The sequence below is a fragment of the Bombina bombina genome, chromosome 4, assembly GCF_027579735.1.
Source record: "Bombina bombina isolate aBomBom1 chromosome 4, aBomBom1.pri, whole genome shotgun sequence".
Taxonomy (NCBI): domain Eukaryota; kingdom Metazoa; phylum Chordata; class Amphibia; order Anura; family Bombinatoridae; genus Bombina; species Bombina bombina.
This window is the reverse complement of record NC_069502.1, coordinates 908997686-909020238: the sequence shown is the minus strand read 5'-3', so window position 1 is coordinate 909020238 and position 22553 is coordinate 908997686. Positions and strand designations below refer to the sequence as shown.

Here is a 22553-nt window from a genome sequence, read left to right as displayed (position 1 = left end):
TGCTTTGCCCCCTTCTACTTCCTTGTATTTGCACCCGCTCTCTAATTATGCATGACACGCTGCAAAAGCTGGGAACGCATGCGCAAAAGATCCACTTTTTTTCACATTTAAACATGCCAAAATGTCATGATTCTTATTAGAGAACGAGAAAACATCAGAAGATGGAAAAAAAAGGTCTTAGTGTCGGGGCTGCCGGAGCGTGCAGTTGTAAAATAATGCTTTAATCTAAATTACTAAATTAAGTTTTCAAATTGTGCGTTTCCATCAATGAAACTAATATTCATTTTTAGATTTACATCTAATGGCATAAAACACCAGTTTTGAGTTTACCATCACTTAAAGATAACAAAGTTAGCAACTAGACTTGTGCATTCAGCATTTTCGTTCTATGCAAAATGTAGAAGTAGGTGGACTTTCGTTATGTCCAAATTTCTTCTTGTGAAAGTGACGCACACTAAGATCTGTGCAAATCCATATCTTATTGTGCTTCACTTTCACAAGAAGAAATTTAGCTCTGAAAAGATCCGAACATTACTTAAGTCCGCCTACTTCCGCCTTTGGCATTGAACGAAAATGCTGAATTCACAAGTCTACTTATCACCACCCTACAAACAGATTGCACTTTGCTGAAGAGGTCTACAAAAGGCCAAAACATACATCTAGGGTTGCAATGTCTCTCGTTCTCAATGGGTTTACTACGTATTTTGGGGCTCGACTGTATTTTTTGCGTAATGAAGTGTTTAAATATATTAATTAAAACTACTGAAAAATATAGGAGATTATTAATGGCATATGTCATGAATGTATGTAAAAAAAAAAAAGCTGCATTCAATAACATCAGGCCATTATCGTTAATACTGAATTAAATAACTACCATCTTGGAATTTCGCTTTGATCAAATCATGTTTTACTTTAGAGCTGAAAAATTATTTTGAAAATAGTCTTCAAAATACTGAATCATATATATTTTCATTTGTTTTTTTGAGATTACATTGCCCTATGAAACTATGTATCCCTATTCACTGTGCTTACTAAATGTGCTGTTTCGTAGAACTGTTGACCTTAAAAGGGACAGTATACACCAATTTTCATAAAACTGCATGTAATAGACACTACTATAAAGAAGAATATGAACAGATACTAAAAATCCAGTATAAAACCTTACTTAGACGCTCCTATTTTAGCACTGCTGATGAGGTTAGGCTGGGACACCCACTGAGAGGGGATGAGAAAGCAGAAAAGGCAGACCCTCCCCTGCATATGAAAAGGCCCATTACACAAACAGGAGCAAGTAGGTGCCTGTAGACTTGGGTCTACATCTGATACTTTGGGGTTTGGTTAGAAGTCTAAAAATCAGCACAATGTTCTTAATATATATATATATATATATATATATATATATATATATATATATATATATATATATATATACATACATACATACATTGGTACAAAAACACTCCCAGATGGGCTATATTAATAGATCATCTACAAAATATTTATACAAAGAAAAATCTAGTTGACAGTGTACTATTAAATACAGCATAACTGCATAATAAAAATACAATGCAATAGCACTTACAATATCACTTGATAGCCGTCAGCCAATCACAAACTCATATACAGTACATATATGATCTGTGAACTCCTGCTTTGGAGAAGATGGTTGCTCAGAGAGTATGCACATTATACAGACTGTCCTTTTGCAATTGTTTGCATGCACTGTTTGTTTGTTTTTTAATTTTCAAGTGTTAAAGGGACATGAAACCCAACTCTTCTCTTTTAAAATTCAGATAGAGAATACAATTTAAAATACAATTCCAATTTACTTGTATTATCAAATTTGATTTGTTCTCTAGTTATTTTTTGTTGAAGAGATATCTAGATAGGTAGCGTGCACATGTCTGGAGCACTACATGACAGGAAATAGTGCTACCATCTAGTGCTCTTACTAATGTGTAACATTGTTGCAAAACTGCTGCCATATAGTACTGCAGACACATAAACACTCCTGATCTTACCTTCCAGCTTTTTAACAAAGGATAACAAGAAAACAAAAAACATTTGATAATAGAATAGATTTGTGCATTCGGATCCTTTGTTAGGATCCAAATGCGTAAGTAAGCGCTATTCGGCTCTTTTCGGAGCCGGATTAATTCTGATGCAAGATCACCACGTTAAGATCTGAATCTGCACAGATCTTAACTTGGTGATCTTGCACGAGAATCAATCCAGCTCCGAAAAGAGCTGAATAGCGCTTACTTACGAGCCGGTAATAGTAGTAAATTAGAAAGTTGTTTAAAATTGAATGAATCGCTAATTTAATGTGCGCCCGTAAACGGGCAAATTTGCCCATTTACAGGCACACCACTAAATAACCAGCCATTACAAGTGGCTGGTTATTGCTCTGAAAATTAAGGTCAAAACTCTGGTAAATTTAAAAAATGGTCTCCCAATTGCCCCCAAACTACATAGTAGTGTGCCTTAAAAAAAAAAAAAAAAAGTAGCATCTTTATCTTATTAAAAATAAAATGAATGTAGCAGTTATAAGCGGTTAAAGTTGGCGGGTGTGGGGTGTTAGAAAAAAACGACACTGAAAAGTGCCTTTACATATCGGTTTATGGGGACTGTGTAAAAACTGCAAAAATATATGTATATGCTTATATACAAATATATTTATATGTTAATATGTGTTTAAACACATATAAACACAAATATATATGTATATGCTTATATACAAATATATTTATATGTTAATATGTGTTTAAACACATATAAACACAAATATATATGTATATATTCATATTCATATATATTTTAAATTTGCTGTCCATCGCTGTGCGACCCCTTCTAAGTGCTAGGTTCTGTGCCGTGTATGACAAAATCAGAATGAGGCTCCCATTGGCACCTATGGAAGCACGCTCTTGTGAGTGGAAAGCTTCCGTGCAAGGTGAATGCGACCTCACGTTCGCATTGCGCTTTACCTATAATACCAGTGCACATTTGCATGAGCAGATATTAAGAGTGGAGCGCATATATCGCGCTCGCGAAAGTGAAATCTTGCACTCCACTCGCAATCTGGCCAGTTGGGTTTTATGTCTCTTTAACAAATTCAAATGCTATCAATGCTAATGAAATAAAGCAAAAATCACGAGTGTTATTCCCCACCTAGTTTGCTGTTTAACACATTAAAAAAAGAATAGTTTTTTTCACAAAAATGTATTAAAATATGTCAGTTGTGACAAGTTACAATACAATAAAGAGATGATGCATACACTTAATTTCTTTTTTTCTAAAACTAGAACTTCTGAAAATAATGAACTAAATGATTTATTGGAATGAATTAAGAGAACATAAAGAGTTAGCAGCTGGGATTTTTTTAATCAAAAGCAAATAAGTAACTAATACGTATTATTTAATGAAAAGGAAGAGATCTGAGTCTGTAAAATACATTTCATTTTCAGGACTAAGGATATATAAATAATGATCCCTGTGATATATTGTACGTTATTACGACTGTTTAATCAAAGAGTGAAACACAGCTAGCGTTTCATCAGATTGGATTTTTTTTTCTGAAACACAGTAGAGTTTTCTTGTTAATGTAGCAATTATGTCAATATTTCACCCCCAAAAAAGATTAAGCCCTGGAACAAATTAAAGTGCCATAACAGTAAAAAAAAGACATTCTCTAATCTGTTAGAGCATTTCATTTTACGACTATCGAACCTGCTTTACAGTGTGTTTAACCCCTGCAAAGGATTTAAACACACAGCAGTGTTGCCGCTTGGGACCCGCAGTGCCGAATGTAACTTTTCGCTGGTAGTGTTGCCGCTTGGGACCCGCAGTGCCGAATGTAACTTTTCGCTGGTAGTGTTGCCGCTTGGGACCCGCAGTGCCGAATGTAACTTTTCGCTGGTATAATCAGCAGCGCTAGTTGCACAACTCAGATGTGCAACTAGCTATGCTGATTAGATCAGTGGCGGATTCTGCTTGTGGCCAGCAGGGCACTGTGGGTCCTGAGCGACAATTCCACTTTGTGTTTAACCCATTGACCATTGAAAAACAATTGCAACTAAAGGCAAATTTGTTTGAATAAAGTTCAGATTTTTTTAATCTATAGAAATACTGCAGAAACATGTTGTGCTTACAAGGTGTTTGCTGTCACTTTAACCAGAAACCTAAACTGTAACTTCAAATTAAGTCAAAAACACATTAAAGGGATATTATTTTAAACTGTTCTATCATGCATATGAAACTAGTGGACATTCTTATTTTCTGAATAAAATACAAAGTAAAATTGGTGTAAAGTTAGTTAGTAGAATGGCACTATCAACAAATGCAAAATAAAAACAACAATCCAATGTTGCTTACTCTGAATATTAAATGAGCAGTAAAAAAAACAAATTCTTACAAATTTCAAAATTCTCTTCAATTTCCCTGCCCCCTATATCACGTGACAGCCATTAGCCAATCATAGACTCCTATGTATACATTGAACTCTTTTACAAGCTTAGTTGGAGCATGTAAAAAGTGTGCATGATAACGGAATTAAATTGAAAAGTTTGTTACTGCACATTCTATCTGAATCATGAAAGAGGCTTAAAGTGAAAGTTAATCCTAGCGTTTTTGAAATGTTAGGATTGACTATTGAAACAAATAAAGGTGACTCATTCATAAAGTATAAGATACTTCATGCAGAAGGCTCCGTTATTTACTTCAACCGATCGCCGTTCCTAGCTGCTAAGGAAGGTAGATCATACAATTTTAAACAACTTTCCAGTTTACTTCTATTACATAATTTCCTTTGTTCTCTTGGAATCTTTTGTTGAAAATGATACATAGGTAGGCTCATAAGATGGCTGCTGATTGGTGGCTGCATATATATGTCTCTTGTCATTAGTTTAAAGATGTGTTCAGATAGCTCCCAGTAGTGTATTGCAGCACCTTCAATAAAGGAAAAAAGTGAACGATTCTTTTTAATATGGTCGCATTTGGCGGTGAAACTGTGGCATGACATATACCAAAATAGGCCTAGTTCAACACCTTGGCTTGTCTACTAAAAATATATAGTTTTATTAGGTAAATTTAAAAAACAAAGCTCTATTTCTGATTAAATAGAGTGATCGCAAAAATGCTAAAAATTCTACGGTACTTTGGGCAAGTTATTCTCTAAAATCCTCAGTCCTGAAGGGGTTAAAATTATACTTCACTATTCCTTTAATAATAAAAATAAGCACTCGGGTGATTGTTTCCTTCTTGCAATATATAATTCAAGCAAGAAACATACCAGGTAAATTCAATCACCTGCAAAGGAAAAGATCTTCATAGAGCACAGATAAAACGTTGTAATTTCAAGTAGTGCTCTGTATGACTTATTATTTGTTACCTAATAACTTAATAAAATGTCCAGTGAATTGCTTGGTAACCTAGAGATATCCCCTTCTCAAGTTAAAGAGAAGAGACAAGCTTATTCTGCAGCATAGCTTGTATAGACTTCATTTTAATGAATAACCCTTGAGCAGCAGGGTTCAGGAAATTCATTAAAATAGAAAGTGTTTCTATGAAGACGAAGCCTTATGTTACTAGAAAGACATCTGAAACTCAGTCACAATTTCTGGAACAAGATTTGTTTATGAAAATGTTGTTTTCACCAAGGGACTCAAAGCACAACATTTTTTAATGATTTAGATAAGAGTGAGCAATTAAAAAAAAAAAAAGATTCCAATTTACTTTCATGAAATGTACTTCATTCTCTTGGTATCCTTTGTTAGAAGCAGGTAGGAAGGCTCAGGAACATGCATCTATGTGAAGCACTATATGGCAGCAGTTTTTAAACACTTTTGACCACTAAATGGCAACAGTGTTTGCACAACATATAACATTGTTAAAAGCATTGTTGCAAAAGTGCTGCCATATAGTGCTCTATACAGTGCACACTCCCGAGCCTACTTATGTATAGTCATAAACAAAGGATACAAAAAGAACATTTGCCAACAGAATTGTTAAGTTTTAAAAATGTATGCTCTTTCTGAATCATGAAAAAAAAAAAAAAAAATTTATGCTTACCTGATAATTTTATTTCTCTTGTGGTGTATCCAGTCCACGGATTCATCCATTACTTGTGGGATATTCATTCTCCTTCCCAACAGGAAGCTGCAAGAGGATCACCCACAGCAGAGCTGTCTATATAGCTCCTCCCCTAACTGCCACTACCAGTCATTCGACCGAAGACAAGAGAAAGGAGAAACTATAGGGTGCAGTGGTGACTGTAGTCTAAAAATAAAAAACACCTGCCTTAAAATGACAGGGCAGGCCGTGGACTGGATACACCACAAGAGAAATAAATTTATCAGGTAAGCATAAATTTTGTTTTCTCTTGTAAGGTGTATCCAGTCCACGGATTCATCCATTACTTGTGGGATACCAATACCAAAGCTATAGGACACGGATGAAGGGAGGGACAAGGCAGGCGCTTAAACGGAAGGCACCACTGCCTGTAAGACCTTTCTCCCAAAAATAGCCTCCGAAGAAGCAAAATTATCGAATTTGTAGAATTTAGAAAAAGTATGAAGCGAAGACCAAGTCGCCGCCTTACAAATCTGTTTAACAGAAGCCGCATTCTTAAAAGCCCATATGGAAGCTACCGCTCTAGTAGAATGAGTTGTAATTCTTTCAGGAGGCTGCTGGCCAGCAGTCTCATAAGCTAAGCGTATTATACTTCTTAGTCAAAAAGATAGAGAATTGCCGAAGCCTTTTGGCCTCTCCTCTGTCCAGAGTAGACAACAAACAATGCAGATGTTTGACGAAAATCTTTAGTAGCTTGTAAATAAAATTTTAAAGCGCGAACCACGTCAAGATTGTGTAATAGACGTTCCTTCTTTGAAGAAGGATTAGGACACAGTGACGGAACAACAATGTTCTGATTGATATTTTTATTAGATACCACCTTAGGCAGAAAACCAGGTTTGGTACGCAACACTACCTTATCTGCATGGAAAATGAGATAAGGGGAATCACATTGTAAAGCAGATAACTCCGAAACTCTTCGAGCCGAGGAGATAGCTACTAAAAACAGAACTTTCCAAGATAAGAGCTTAATATCAATGGAATGCAAAGGTTCAAACGGAACCCCTTGAAGAACTTTAAGAACTAAATTTAAACTCCATGGCGGAGCAACAGGTTTAAACACAGGCTTGATTCTAACTAGAGCCTGACAAAACGCCTGAACATCTGGAACCTCAGCCAGACGTTTGTGCAAAAGAATAGACAGAGCAGAAATCTGTCCCTTTAAGGAACTAGCTGACAAATCCTTCTCCAATCCTTCTTGGAGAAAGGATAATATCCTAGAAATCCTGACTTTACTCCATGAGTAACCCTTGGATTCACACCAATGAAGATATTTACACCATATCTTATGATAGATTTGGATGGTTGAAAGGACCCTGAAGTAGAAGGTCCTGTCTCAGTGGTAGAGTCCATGGTGGAAAGGATGACATGTCCACCAGATCTGCATACCAAGTCCTGCTTGGCAACGCAGGTGCTATCAAAATCACCGAAGCTCTCTCCTGCTTGATCTTGGCAATCAAACGAGGGAGCAGAGGAAACGGTGGAAACACATAAGCCAGGTTGAAGGACCAAGGCACTGCTAGAGCATCTATCAGTGCTGTCTTGGGATCCCTGGACCTGGATCTGTAACAAGGAAGCTTGGCGTTCTGACGAGACGCCATGATATCCAGTTCTGGTTTGCCCCAAAGTTGAATCAACTGTGCAAATACCTCCGAATGGAGCTCCCACTCCCCCGGATGAAAAGTCTGTTGACGTAGAAAATCTGCCTCCCAGTTCTCTACTCCTGGGATATGGATAGCTGATAGATGGCAAGAGTGAATCTCTGCCCATAGAATTATCTTTGAAACCTCCAACATTGCTAGGGAACTCCTTGTTACCCCTTGATGGTTGATGTAAGCTACAGTCGTCATGTTGTCCGACTGAAATCTGATGAACCTGACCGCAGCTTGCTGAGGCCAAGCCTGAAGAGTATTGAATATCGCTCTTAGTTCCAGAATGTTTATCGGAAGGAGTGCCTCCTCCTGAGTCCACGATACCTGAGCCTTCAGGAAATTCCAGACTGCACCCCAGCCCAGAAGGCTGGCATCTGTTGTTACTATTGTCCAATCTGGCCTGCGGAAGGTCATACCTTTGGACAGATGGACCCGAGATAGCCACCAGAGAAGAGAATCCCTGGTCTCTTGATCCAGATTTAGTAGAGAGGACAAATCTGTGTAATCCCCATTCCACTGACTGAGCATGCAGAGTTGCAGCGGTCTGAGATGTAGGCGGGCAAACGGCACTATGTCCATTGCCGCTACCATTAAGCCGATTACTTCCATACACTGAGCCACTGAAGGGCGAAAAGTAGAATAATGAATATGGCAGGAATTTAGAAGTTTTGACAACCTGTCCTCTGTCAGGTAAAACTTCATTTCTACAGAATCTATCAGAGTTCCCAGGAAGGAAACTTTTGTGAGAGGGGATAGAGAACTCTTTTCTTCGTTCACTTTCCACCCATGAAACCTCAGGAATGCCAGAACAATGTCCGCATGGGACTTGGCAATTTGAAAATTCGACGCCTGTATCAGAATGTCGTCTAGGTAAGGGGCTACTGCTATACCCCGCGGCCTTAGGACCGCCAGAAGTGACCCCAGAACCTTCGTAAAGATTCTTGGTGCCGTAGCTAACCCAAAGGGAAGAGCCACAAACTGGTAATGCCTATCTAGGAAGGCAAACCTGAGAAACCAATGATGATCTCTGTGTATCGGAATGTGAAGATAAGCATCCTTTAAGTCCACGGTAGTCATATATTGACCCTGCTGGATAGGTAGGATGGTTCGAATAGTCTCCATCTTGAAGGATGGAACCCTGAGAAATTTGTTTAGGATCTTGAGATCTAAGATTGGTCTGAAGGTTCCCTCTTTCTTGGGAACCACAAACAGATTTGAATAAAAGCCTTGCCCTTGTTCCTCCATTGGAACTGGGTGGATCACTCCCATAACTAGGAGGTCTTGAACACAATGTAAGAATGCCTCTCTCTTTATCTGGTTTGCAGATAATTGTGAGAGGTGAAATCTTCCTTTTGGGGCAGAAGCTATGAAGTCCAGCAGATACCCCTGGGACACAATTTCCAACGTCCAGGGATCCTGGACATCTCTTGCCCAAGCCTGGGCGAAGAGAGAAAGTCTGCCCCCTACTAGATCCGTTACCGGATCGGGGGCTGATCTTTCATGCTGTCTTAGAGGCAGCAGCAGGCTTTTTGGCCTGCCTTCCTTTGTTCCAAGCCTGGTTAGGTCTCCAGACCGGCTTGGACTGGGCAAAATTTCCCTCTTGTTTTGTATTAGGGGAAATTGATGCTGCGCCAGTCTTGAAGTTTTGAAAGGCACAAAAATTAGTCTCTTTGGTCCTTAATTTGTTGGACCTATCCTGAGGAAGAGCGTGACCTTTTCCTCCAGTAATATCAGAAATAATCTCCTTCAGCCCGGGCCCGAATAGGGTCTGCCCCTTGAAGGGAATGTTGAGAAGCTTAGACTTTGAGGTAACGTCAGCTGACCAGGATTTAATCCATAACGCCCTACGCGCTTGAATAGCAAAACCTGAGTTCTTAGCCGTTAGTTTGGTTAAATGAACAACGGCGTCAGAAACAAATGAATTGGCTAGCTTAAAAGCTTTAAGCTTGTCAAGTATATCATCCAATGGGGTTTCTACCTGTAGAGCCTCTTCCAGAGACTCAAACCAGAAGGCTGCAGCAGCAGTGACAGGGGCAATGCATGCAAGAGGCTGGAGAATAAAACCCTGTTGAATAAACATTTTCTTAAGGTAACCCTCTAACTTTTTATCCATTGGATCTAGGAAAGCACAACTGTCCTCGATGGGGATAGTTGTACGCTTAGCTAGGGTAGAGACTGCTCCCTCCACCTTAGAGACCGTTTGCCATAAGTCCTGTGTAGCGGCATCTACGGGAAACATCTTTTTAAAAACAGGAGGGGGAGAGAACGGTACACCTGGTCTATCCCATTCCTTATTAATAATTTCTGAAAACCTCTTAGGTATTGGAAAAACATCAGTGTAAACAGGCACTGCATAGTATTTATCCAATCTACACAATTTCTCTGGGACCATAATGGTGTCACAGTCATTCAGAGCAGCTAAAACCTCCTTGAGCAACACGCGGAGGTATTCAAGCTTAAATTTAAATGTAGACATATCAGAATCAGGTTGAATTATCTTCCCTGAGTCAGAAAAATCACCCACAGATAGAAGCTCTCCTTCCTCAGCTTCTGCATATTGTGAGGGGATATCAGACATAGCTACTAAAGCCTCAGAGTGCTCTGTATTTTTCCTAGCCCCAGAGCTGTCTCGCTTTCTTTGTAACCCTGGTAGTTTGGACAATACCGCTGTAAGGGTATTATCCATAACTGCCGCCATGTCTTGTAAGGTAAACGCTATGGGCGCGCTAGATGTACTTGGCGCCTCTTGAGCGGGCGTCCCTTGAGCGGGAGTCATAGGTTCTGACACGTGGGGAGAGTTAGTCGGCATAACTTCCCCTTGTCAGTTTCCTCTGGTGATAAATCTTTTAAAGCCAGAATATGATCTTTATAAATTATAGTAAGATCAGTGCCTTTGGTACACATTCTAAGAGGGGGTTCCACAATGGCTTCTAAACATAATGAACAAGGATTTTCCTCTATGTCAGACATGTTTAACAGACTAGTAATGAGACCAGCAAGCTTTGAAAACACTTTAATTAATGTAAAAAAGCAGAATATAAAAAACGGTACTGTGCCTTTAAGAGAAAAAAATAAACACAAAAACTGCAAATCAGTGAAAAAAGCAGTTAACTCTATGAAATTTTAACAGTGTATGTATTAGGGTAAAATAGCATTGCACCCACTTGCAAATGGATGATTAACCCCTCAGGCTCAAAAACGAAGCCACAAAACGGTAAAACCGTTATAACAGTCACAGGCAAACTGCCACAGCTCTACTGTGGCTCCTACCTTCCCATAAAACGACTTTTGTAGGCACAAAAACCATTTACAGATGTCCAATATGTCAGGGGACTCTTTCAGGGAAGCTGGATGTCTCAGAATAGAAAAGTAACTGCGCAATTAGAGCGCGAAAATAGGCCCCTCCCAACATTAAGTCACCACATCTCTCTAGCTACTTCCTTTTTTGTCGAGAGCTGCAAGAGAATAACTGGTAGTGGCTGTTAGGGGAGGAGCTATATAGACAGCTCTGCTGTGGGTGATCCTCTTGCAGCTTCCTGTTGGGAAGGAGAATATCCCACAAGTAATGGATGAATCCGTGGACTGGATACACCTTACAAGAGAAAAGTGTGTTATGTCCGTTTAAAGGGACATAAAACCACCTTTTTTTTCATGTCATGATTCAGATATAGGATTTCCAGTTTACTTATATTTTTAAATTTGTTTTATTCTCTTTGTTGAAAGGGATACCTAGGTAGATTGTGGAGCTGTCTTAAAGGACCACTTAATGCAGTAGAATTACATAATTAACAAGTGCATAATAAAAAGACAATGATTCATCACCTACTCTGAATTTCAAATAAGAAGTGGCTTTTTTTCTGACAATTTATTTTTATATCTCATTTTCTGGCCCCCTGTATCATGTGGCAGACATCAGCCAATCACAGACTAGTATATGTATACCCTGTGAGCTTGTGCACATGCTCAGTAGGATCTTGTTCCCCAGAAAGTGTGCATATAAAAAAGACTGCAAAATTTGATAATGGAAGTAAATTGGAAAGTGACTTAAAACTGATGCTCTTTCTTAATCATAAAAGTTTATTTTGACTTGAGTGTCCCTTTAATAAAGACAAGTAAAAATGTATTCATTAATTTCTATGACAAATCAATGACCCTGGCCTGTTTGACTATAGGAGGTACACGTAGGGTAGCCACCTCAGCCATGTTTCCCTGGACACTTATGAGTTACACATGCTGCAGGGTGTACAGGGAGGAACATGTATTGTGTTTCTGGACAGCACTATTCATATTTATCCCTGCACACCCTGCAGCATGTGTAACTTATAAGTGTTCTGTATTTTAAGGGACGGGTGGCAACCCTACGTACACGAGCAGTCCATGCATCACTGGGTCTCCTGTTGTAAAAAAAAATATGAGACATTGTTGAGGTGAGTGGGGGGAAAGCAAGATTTTCCTAGAGCAGCACACAAACTAAATACACTATTGTGAGCAAGAAAACATCCAAATGTGCCATTAGATTTGAATTATAGCTAAATGCCGATATTAAATAGAAGGGAAGCCCAAAATCTTCCATGACTCAGACAGGTGGAGCAAATAAAAAAGCAAATTCAAAATTGAACATTAATGATTTAGAAACAGCATACAATTTTAAACAACTTTCCAAGTTACTTCTTATCTAAAACTAGCTCTACCAACCAAAATAGGAAGCTGTACTTTAAGTTTTGATATTAAAGTACCTTATTTTTTTATCAAAACTGAGCTTTATACACATTTGTATGGGATTCCTTGCTTTTGGTATTATCATTGCATTGAGAAACCCATGGCAATCGTTTGGATCCTATTGCACCAATGACTGAGACACTCCCCACTGAAGTTCCTGACACAGTGACAGAGTTAGCCAGACTACTCCTGAATATCTGGCCTGCGTTTATAGCACTTGTCAGTGCATCACTAAATGTGAGTTGAATATTTCTATCCTACTGCTTTGTATGTACAAACATATTACGCTATGGTAGTTTGTTTTTGATTTATTCAAAGGAAGAATTAACACCATATAAGCTGTTGCCCCTGAGAGTCAGCCAGTATACTCTAAAATATAACACACACAATATTGAATAATGGCACTCCTCGGGCTTTTCCTCTTTACCTTATTTAACTATATATTCATCTGTTTAATGTGTAATAATTGTATATCTCTATAGAGGAAATGGTGCTTGTGCATAAAATTAATCCAACCGAATGGAAAGATGATATAGAGAATACCACAATTCCAAAAGTATGCACTTATAGCACTCTGGGCCCTAAACTAAAGGGTGGGTGGTCCCGCTGGGATTTTTTAAAATATAACTTTTATTATAACCATTAAAAAACCAAATTGTTGGTTAGAGTACAAACACTATTAAAATACACTCCAGTACCATATACCAGTAGTATCAACATTTATTGGATCATCAATTATAGGAATTAGGCCTGTCTATATTCTCAGTCATGAATGATCCAAAAAGAAACAAAATAACGTCCGCTAAACACTGTTACAGTATAATTATATCAAACAGTGATTACAAGTGTGAGTTGGGTATGTGTAATCAGAGAATAGGTAAAACGTGTCCCCTTTATTTATTAATCGCTGGATTACTGATATATGAATGATTATTCAGTCTAGCTATGTCTGTACGAAACGCGTCAGGGGAGAGTGTTGATTCTTTCACACTCGATTTTTGTGTCTTTTTAAACTGCCCAGTACCATTTATCCATGTACCGCTAAAATTGTACTCTCATATTATACTTCGTAGTGGGTGACTTGGGTGTATATGGGAATATGGTACATACAAGTACCCTAGTATGATAATTATACTATTTGCCCTCGATAACTAATCAAGGGTTTTGACCTGAATGAATGTCTGAATGATCAGTCTAGTTGATAAGTTTGTATCAGCGCACCGGGCAACAAGCACCGGACTTATCCACTACAAGGCTTTATAATATAATATAGACACTCAATATAGAAACTGGGTTGTGCCAGATAAGATATTTAACTTTTTATATAGCCGAACACTAAGTGGATAGTAGAAAACTTAAAATCACAGTTTATATCCTAATCAGACTGTGAATAACATAATCTTAGCTGCATGTTAGCTGCATGAGTGCTGCAAAGCTGATTGGAATGAAAAATAACTTATAAGAATAAAAACTCACAGCCTGGGTTGTGCCAGACTTAGCCATATCTTTATATATTGAAATGTGCGTGATGATGTGCATTGATGTGTGCCTGAATGGATACTATGATTAATTAATAATGAAAACGTATACCGGCTGACTGGGTTATTACTATCCAGACTGATCCACTAAACAGACTTTGTAATTTTTATATATATTCAACTTATCTAGTCTGGGTTGTGCCAGACTTAGTTACATTTGATTTATATAGCTGTTTACACATAGTGGAGCCGGAATAGGAGCACCTAAATTCATTGTGACTGTCCAGACAGGACTACTAACTCTGACACCGCACAGACATAGCTAGACTGAATTATTATCGATATGATCTGGTAGTAGCTGCAGGCCATTACCGCAGTGTACAAAAGTTATAACATGTACTGAATAGCAGCAAAGTGTGCCTGATCCAGTGATACTGAAGTATTTGAACAGAGGGAGTAACAGACGATTACTCGTTATAGCTACACTCATACACTGAACTGTGTGAGCTGCTTGGCAGTGGTGTGCACCTGAAGAAACATTATGATTAACAAGCAATGGTAAATCTATATCGGCAAACTGGGTTAGTAGTACCCAGATCGATCCACTAAACAGGCTCCCTAATTTACAAATATTTAACCTATTCAGTCTGGGTTGTGCCGGACCTAGTTATATTAGAAATATTTAGCCCTGCACACACAAGGGATGCCGGAATAATAGCACTCCAACTCATTGTGACTATCCAGACAGGATTACAAACTCTGATACCGTACAGACATAGCTAGACTGAATAATCATTCATATATCAGTAATCCAGCGATTAATAAATAAAGGGGACACGTTTTACCTATTCTCTGATTACACATACCCAACTCACACTTGTAATCACTGTTTGATATAATTATACTGTAACAGTGTTTAGCGGACGTTATTTTGTTTCTTTTTGGATCATTCATGACTGAGAATATAGACAGGCCTAATTCCTATAATTGATGATCCAATAAATGTTGATACTACTGGTATATGGTACTGGAGTGTATTTTAATAGTGTTTGTACTCTAACCAACAATTTGGTTTTTTAATGGTTATAATAAAAGTTATATTTTAAAAAATCCCAGCGGGACCACCCACCCTTTAGTTTAGGGCCCAGAGTGCTATAAGTGCATACTTTTGGAATTGTGGTATTCTCTATATCATCTTTCCATTCGGTTAGTATACTCTAAAATGTCTGGCCTGCCTGTACAGCACTTGATAGTGCTCTCCTAAATGTGAGTGCACACTTATCATTTTCTATCATATCTTTCATTTTCTGAACCTATTACGCTATGGGCGCCTTCTCTTTGTTTATTTTTATATACTTCTATTATCTAGTTTGCTTTGTTCTCTTTGTATCATTTGGTGAAAATCATGCTAAGCTAGCTCAGGAGCACCAATGCACGTTTAAAACCTCTCGTCATTGGCTAGTTCGCAGTAGTGCGCTGTTGCTGCTTCAACAAAGAATACCAAGAAAATTTAGCAACTTTGATAGAAGTAAACTAGTAAGTTGTTTAAAATAGTTTGCTTTGTCTGAAAAATGTTTCATGCCTCTTTAAGCTCTGTACTTCTGACAAATAATTTTTTTTTATATATATATAAAAATGCTTTAATTTTAGCATTCATCTAAAAGTGATGCATATGTCTAAGAGTAAAGGTTTTAACCTCTTGAACGAGTCAACTTGATTTTATGTTTTGTAATTGTCCCAATGGTCTTTGCACCCAGACTTGTCTGGGGTTAACTACCTAGGTCTCTGGGGAATGTGCAGCTGCCTTTGGGTGCTATTGAGCACCCAGGTCTGTGCATTTTGCATGGTCATAGGATGTGTACCCGGTCCAGTTTCAGAGTGCAGTCTATTTCCATGTTTTGCATGTTTCTAGGGAGATTACATAAGGTCTGTGCACCCTTGGATGGTTCCCAGTTTGATTGGTGGAGAGCTTGCCTTGTTTGGCTGTATTAGGGACCCAGCATGGGAGAGACCTTGACGTGGTACCTGGGCTTGTCCCATTTGGCCAGATGAGGTAACAAACTCTTATTTTTTATTTTAAATCTTAACTGAGAGCTTGCAAGTGAGTGCTGGACTTTCTGTGTTGTGTGTGTATATGTATATATATATGTATATATATATATATATATATATATATATATATATATATACATACACACACATACATATACATACATACATATACACACACACACACACACATACACGGATATATATATATATATATATATATATATATACATACAGTATATATATATATATATATATATATATATATATATATATATATATATATATATATATATATAAAATTATCTGTAACTGTAACTACTTTTAAACAATAAATAGAAAAAATGTTGCCAACATATTTCAAAATTTAAAAAACTCCAAAAAAGTTAGGCTGGTGCTCTATTTTTATTTTTGTACAGAATTAAAAGATATTTTAAATGACTACCATTCTCAGGTGTGTGTTATTGTATTCTCTGCTGAGTGACAGGGCCAAAGCAATTCATCAGCTCAGATTGGAGAATGCATCTACATGACCTGCGGTATTCCAAACCCCAGATTTCCCTCACCTTCCTCTGGTATAAGCAGCTTATAGTCCTTGCACTTTATCTGCATGACCCTGCTGTTTGGTTCGACATATTTTTACAGACAGACTGATGTCAGCTTATGACTAGAAAGTTATTGATATTGAAGACAGATTAGGTAAGAGACAGATCAGTCAACATGCAGAGAATAGAAAACTGAAAATGTGGAAAATTGCTAAACTTAACATAGAGCTATGAAACTATTGATAGCAGCTTACTTTAAAGGAGCATTCAACTCAAAATATTTCTATCATGTGAATAAAAAAGCATATTTTGTATGAAGGTTACAGGGACAGACTACTTCAGAATGTTTTATGTTTAAAAATAGATAATCCCTTTATTACCCATTCCTCAGTTTTATGTAACCAACACAGTTATATAAATACAATTTTTACCTCTGTGATCACCTTGTACCTAACCCTCTGCAGACTGCCTCATTATTTCAGTTTTTTTGACAGACTTGTATTTTAGCCAATCTGTGCCCTCTCATAAGTAACTCCACGGGCGTGAGCATAATGTTATGGCACACATGAACTAACACCCTCTAGCTGTGAAAAGCTGTCAAATGCATTCAGATAAAAGGCGGCCTTCAATGGCTTAGAAATTAGCATATGAGCCTATCTAGGTTTAGCTTTCAACAAAGAACTCCAAACGAACAAAGCAAATGTGAAAATAAAAGTGAATTGGAAAGTCGTTTAAAATTACATGCCCTATCTGAATCCTGAAAGTTTTATTTTGACTAGACTGTCCCTTTAAGTTAAACCTGTTTATTTTGATTTTAAAAGCAACAAGAAGTGCATGTTTGTACATCACTAATTCATGGAACAGATTATCATTATAGTGAGAAAACTTACATACCCTAATTTGTTAAAGCATGCAATTTTAGCACTAGTGAACACGCAAAAGAGTTAAACACATAGTTAAATTACTGCTCCCGAGCCGCCAACAACTAATGGTTCTGAGCAGAAGCTGCTGCTGAGCCAATCAGCAGCAGTATATGCATTGCCCAGCTGCCCTATGTCCACTGTTCATTTGGGGCTAGCAAGCAATTTCCATTTAGCATCAGCAGTTCTCTTTGGCGCCTAAGCTGTATTTTAATTACGTGTTTAAAAACTTTGTGTGGGTTAAACACATCGACTTTTAGCATCTCTAATTTTTTTTCACTAGAATTGGCTTTTAAGTTGCATGTAATGTTTAGCTAAAGAACAAGCTACTGAGCTATTCTTTGGGGTCGATTTTATAAAGCTACAGTGGACAGGGGCATACATATGCACCCCTGTCTGCCGCAGCTCGCCTTTGACAGGCTGAATTCCACTGCCGGAATTCAGCATTGCACAAAAGCACTATTTTCCGCTCGTGTGCAACGCCGCCCCCTGCCCGCGCACAGTCAATCATGCGCGGGCAGGAGCTGTCAATCTCCTTGGTCGGACGAGATTGAAATTCTCCACCTTAGGGCTAGATTTATCAAAGCTGAGGCGTACAGGGGCGCATATACGTGCCCCTCCGCCTCAGCTCACCTGTGGCGGGGCGAAATTACCTGCAGGTAATCCCCATTGCACACGAGCGCAATTTTGCTCTTGCGTGCAATCCCGCCCCCTGCCCGCGCACAGCCAATCACGCGTGGGCAGGAGCTATCAATCTCCTCGGTCGGACTCGACCGCGGAGATTGAATTTTGCCACCTTAGAGGTAGCGAACAGGTTAGGGAAGCGGCGGTCTGGTGACCGCTGCTTGTTAAATTATGGCGAGCAAGTTCCGTAGGGCTTTGGTTAATCAAGCCCTAAATCAGGAATGGGCCATATGCGGCCCTCTGCACTAGGTTTTGTGGCCCCCGGGGAAAAAAAAAATCAGAAATAATAATTTAGTTGAACTAAAAAGGAGTTATTAGGGCAATCAGATAAATCGGCAAAGAAGGGGCCACAACTCAAAGAACTATCTGGAGGGGAGAACAGCAAATAAGAGGGATACTCTGCAAAACCTTAATTAAAGGGACATGAAACCCAAATTTTTTCTTTCATGATTTAGAAAGAGCATACAATTATAAGCAACTTTCTAATTTACTTCTATTATCTATTTTGCTTCATTCTCTTGATATTCTTTGCTGAAAAGCATATCTAGATATGCTTAGTAGCTGCTGATTGGTAGCTGCACATAGATGCCTCCTGTGATTGGTTCACTGTGTGCATTGCTATTTCTTCATTAAAGTATATCTAAAGAATAAACCAAATTAGGTAATAGAAGTAAATTGGAATGTTGTTTAAAATTATATTCTCTACCTTAATCATGAAAGAAAATGTTTGGGTATAGTGTCCCTTTAAACGGATACTAAACTTAATTTTTTTTCCATTAATGATTCAGATAGAGCATGCAATTTTAAGCAACTTTTAAATTTACTCATATTACCAATTTTTCTTCATTCTCTTGCTATGTTTACTTGAAAAGCAGGAATCTAAGCAAAGGAGCAGGCCTATTTTTAGTTCAGCAGCTGGGTTGCGCTTTCCGATTGGTGGCTAAATGTACACACAAATCAGCAAGCGTTATCCATGGTGCTGAACCAAAAATGGGCCGGCTCCTTAGCTTAGATTCCTGCTTTTTTAAATAAAGATAGCAAGAGAACGAAGAAAAAATTATAAAAGCAGTAAATTAGAAAGTTGCTTAGAATTGCATGCTCTATCTGAATCATGAAAGAAAAAAAATTGGGTTTAGTATCCCTTTAAATCTGTTCCTAGGCAACTTGACATTTAGGAAATATTATTTGTGTGTTTAATAGACATGAATTTACATGTGGCCCTTAGCGCTTCTGAATACACATCTGCGCCCCCCATATGTTAGGCTATCACTTCTGCACACCATTTCTGATGCTGACCCCTGGCCTAGGACCACCAGTGTTTTTCTAGAGTGGTAAAGACAGAATTTGTGAAATCTATTTCCCCTTACTACAATGAAGACTCTGTATAGGGATTTGTTTCTTTGACGTTACAGGACTGAATTTCACAAAGTGAGCAATGTTTCCAGTTCAACACGTCTACTTCAAAAGGTGCTTAAGAAAACAATCTCGCTTCAACTATATTTCCTTCTTTTTTTATCAGCAATGGACATAAATCTGTTGTGAAATGCTCTCCATAAGCTGGCAGTACCTGGCCCATTTATTTTCCTGTGGCTTAACTTATTGAAACTTATTTATACTACAGTATTGATTACCCTTAACAGCCATTCCTTACATCTCATGGAGGAATTCACATGCTGCGTGCTGAAGCTGCACATTCTATTGCTGACTGTGATTGTCTTGTTTTAGAACAACTTACATTAGAACACAACAGTACTAAAGAGAGAGAAAAAAGCATTTGGATCAGACAGCACATTTCAAAAAGAAGTGATTTTAAATAAGTATTTAATCTGAAACACAGTTAACGCAGTTTAGCCAAATTAAAATCCAGTTCCCCCCTCCTCTTTTTTTTTTTTAAATTGGATTCTGGTATGGGCAGCCAATCACAGGTTACAAATGCAGGGTGCACAGCTGAGCTGCTTGACTAATTAACCTCTAATTAGAGGTACAGAGTAGAAAAACGACCTGAATTAGGAATTGGTTAGGAAAGAAAAACACTAGGGCAAGTCGGCCTTGATAAACTGTGAATTTATTCACGAGAGAGTTCAGCCTTTTTGAACAAGTACATAATTTTTGCCTGCACACTTTTCCTTCAGGCCAGTTCCAGCTGTGCACTATGCTTTCGCTAGCACCAAGACACTTACGTGGACACTGCTGCTTAAGTGCATCTATTGTTTACATGTTCCGTTTGACAAAACATTTACAAGACTTCTGACGCGTTTCCCACCGGTCAAGTTGGTGCTTCTTTAGAGACTGTTCTGCCTTCACCCTGGCAGTTAATTGGTATATGTGAGAGTGCGCTTCTATGGACTTGTTTATATATATATATATATATATATATATATATATATTAATATAATTCAATCCCAAAGCACAGGCACTCAGTGGTCTTGAGTAAAAAAATCACGTTTATTCAATCAAGGTTTAAAAGACATAACATTTCGACACATTGCTGTGCCTTTGTCAAATGTCAAAAGATACAACAAAAAACTAAAAACAATGACAAACATACATCAAAACAATCCTTATATACCCATCATGTAGCTTCATACAGCTTAAGCGTACCGCCATTCAGCACACGTGAGTGACGTCATCAGAGTGCGCCAACGTGCGTTACATCATGACGTACGTAGTCACGTTGCCATAGCACTAACGGTTACACTGTTATAAGGAAGTAGAATGGTATATATCAATACCCAATTTTATCACATAATATGGCTGTTGAGGAACATGTGGGGCCAAAATTATCAAAGTGCTTAATTCAAAGCATTTATACGATGCACATATCGCATCATACTAGGTGATTAAGGCATCAAATTAAATCCCACTAATAGATGCACACTTAAGAACAATGTAAAACTATATTATATTAGATCCAAATACCGGATGGCCATCTTAACCTTGATTGAATAAACGTGATTTTTTACTCAAGACCACTGAGTGCCTGTGCTTTGGGATTGAATTGGATACACTTTGCAGTGCACCGTGGCATTCTACATTTCTGTGAGATTGTGCTGTCCTTTTTTGATATATATATATATAGATATATACACACACACACACACATACATATATATATATATATACACACACACACACACACATACATATATATATATATAATAAAGAAACTGAATAAGTGCACTCCCACAGACTGTAAAAATATTATATGCCAGGGTGCTATGAAACATAAAAAATATCAAAAAACAACAAAGCACTCACTGGTCTTACAAAGTGAAAACTTCTTTAATCCACATACAAGTGACGTTTCGGGGTGTTCACCCCCTTCATTAGACCAACTTGTCTGATGAAGGGGTGAACACCTCGAAATGTCATTTATATATATATATATATATATATATATATATATATACACACACACACATATATCCAAATTATAAAAATAAGTTAAAGCTGGCAAGGAAGACACCTACAGTTATATTGGAAGACAGTGCCACTCGTCTAAATTAATTAAAAACAAATATTTTTCAGCAAAGAAACATCCATTTAAGTTATGGTGGAGATAAAAGCATGAGATTATGTAATGGAGGATTTTAATCTCATTCTTTTATCTCCACCATAATTTACATGAATATTGCTTTTGCCCTAGAAGAAGCTTCACTAGCAGCAAATCTTCTGCTGACGAGTGCTTATGAGCATGAAACATCAGCCCAGAAGTGGTTTTGTTTCTGCTGTATTTACCACAATAGGGGACTGCTGTGTTTTAACTTGATAACTTATACAAATCCAATAGCAGCACTCACAGGGTTTTCATAGACATGGGTCAGAGCTTTACTGACATTTTAGGGACTATGTATCCCCCTCTTATATACACGCACGTGCATACACACACATGTATAGTAAAATACTCTACCTTAGGTGCAACAAAAAACAAAATACTTTAATTTCCCTTTAAGGGCTCTTATAACCAACTCATCAATAAACTAACCTGTTTTCGGCAGCAAGTTCCTTCTTGGTTCTTCAGGACCCTCAATAGGCTGCTCAGAAATGAATACTCGCGCTTGTTCTATGGTGTTCAGAACAGCCTGCTCCTTATCCTTCAACTCGCGCTTCAGCACCTTGAAAAGAAGGCATTTATTTACACGTGTGAAGAGAAAAGGGTCTGCCGAAATAAAAATCTTCATTCACAAAGAAAAATAAATACATTGTCTATTATTGCTGCACAAATGTTATCTGTAGACGATATACCCTTGACATAAATGCACCAGGACATGCTATTATTTCAGTAGAATGACCCTTTAAATACAAGGAAAACACTCTTCAATAATAATAGAGTTACCCAGTAAAAGATTAAATAATGGAGAAATGTTTCATAGAAATGAC

At 37.9% G+C, this 22553-nt stretch overlaps 1 protein-coding gene across 5 annotated transcripts in view; it reads right to left on the bottom strand.

The window, feature by feature from the left end:
• UTRN (utrophin) overlaps positions 1 to 22553 on the bottom strand; it is a 1395536-nt gene that overhangs the window by 442775 nt on the left and 930208 nt on the right. For all 5 annotated transcript variants that reach the window (XM_053711837.1, XM_053711835.1, XM_053711836.1 and 2 more), the window contains one exon: positions 22159 to 22288. In XM_053711837.1, the coding sequence (XP_053567812.1) occupies positions 22159 to 22288 (130 nt within the window). The remainder of the gene's footprint in view (positions 1 to 22158; positions 22289 to 22553) is intronic.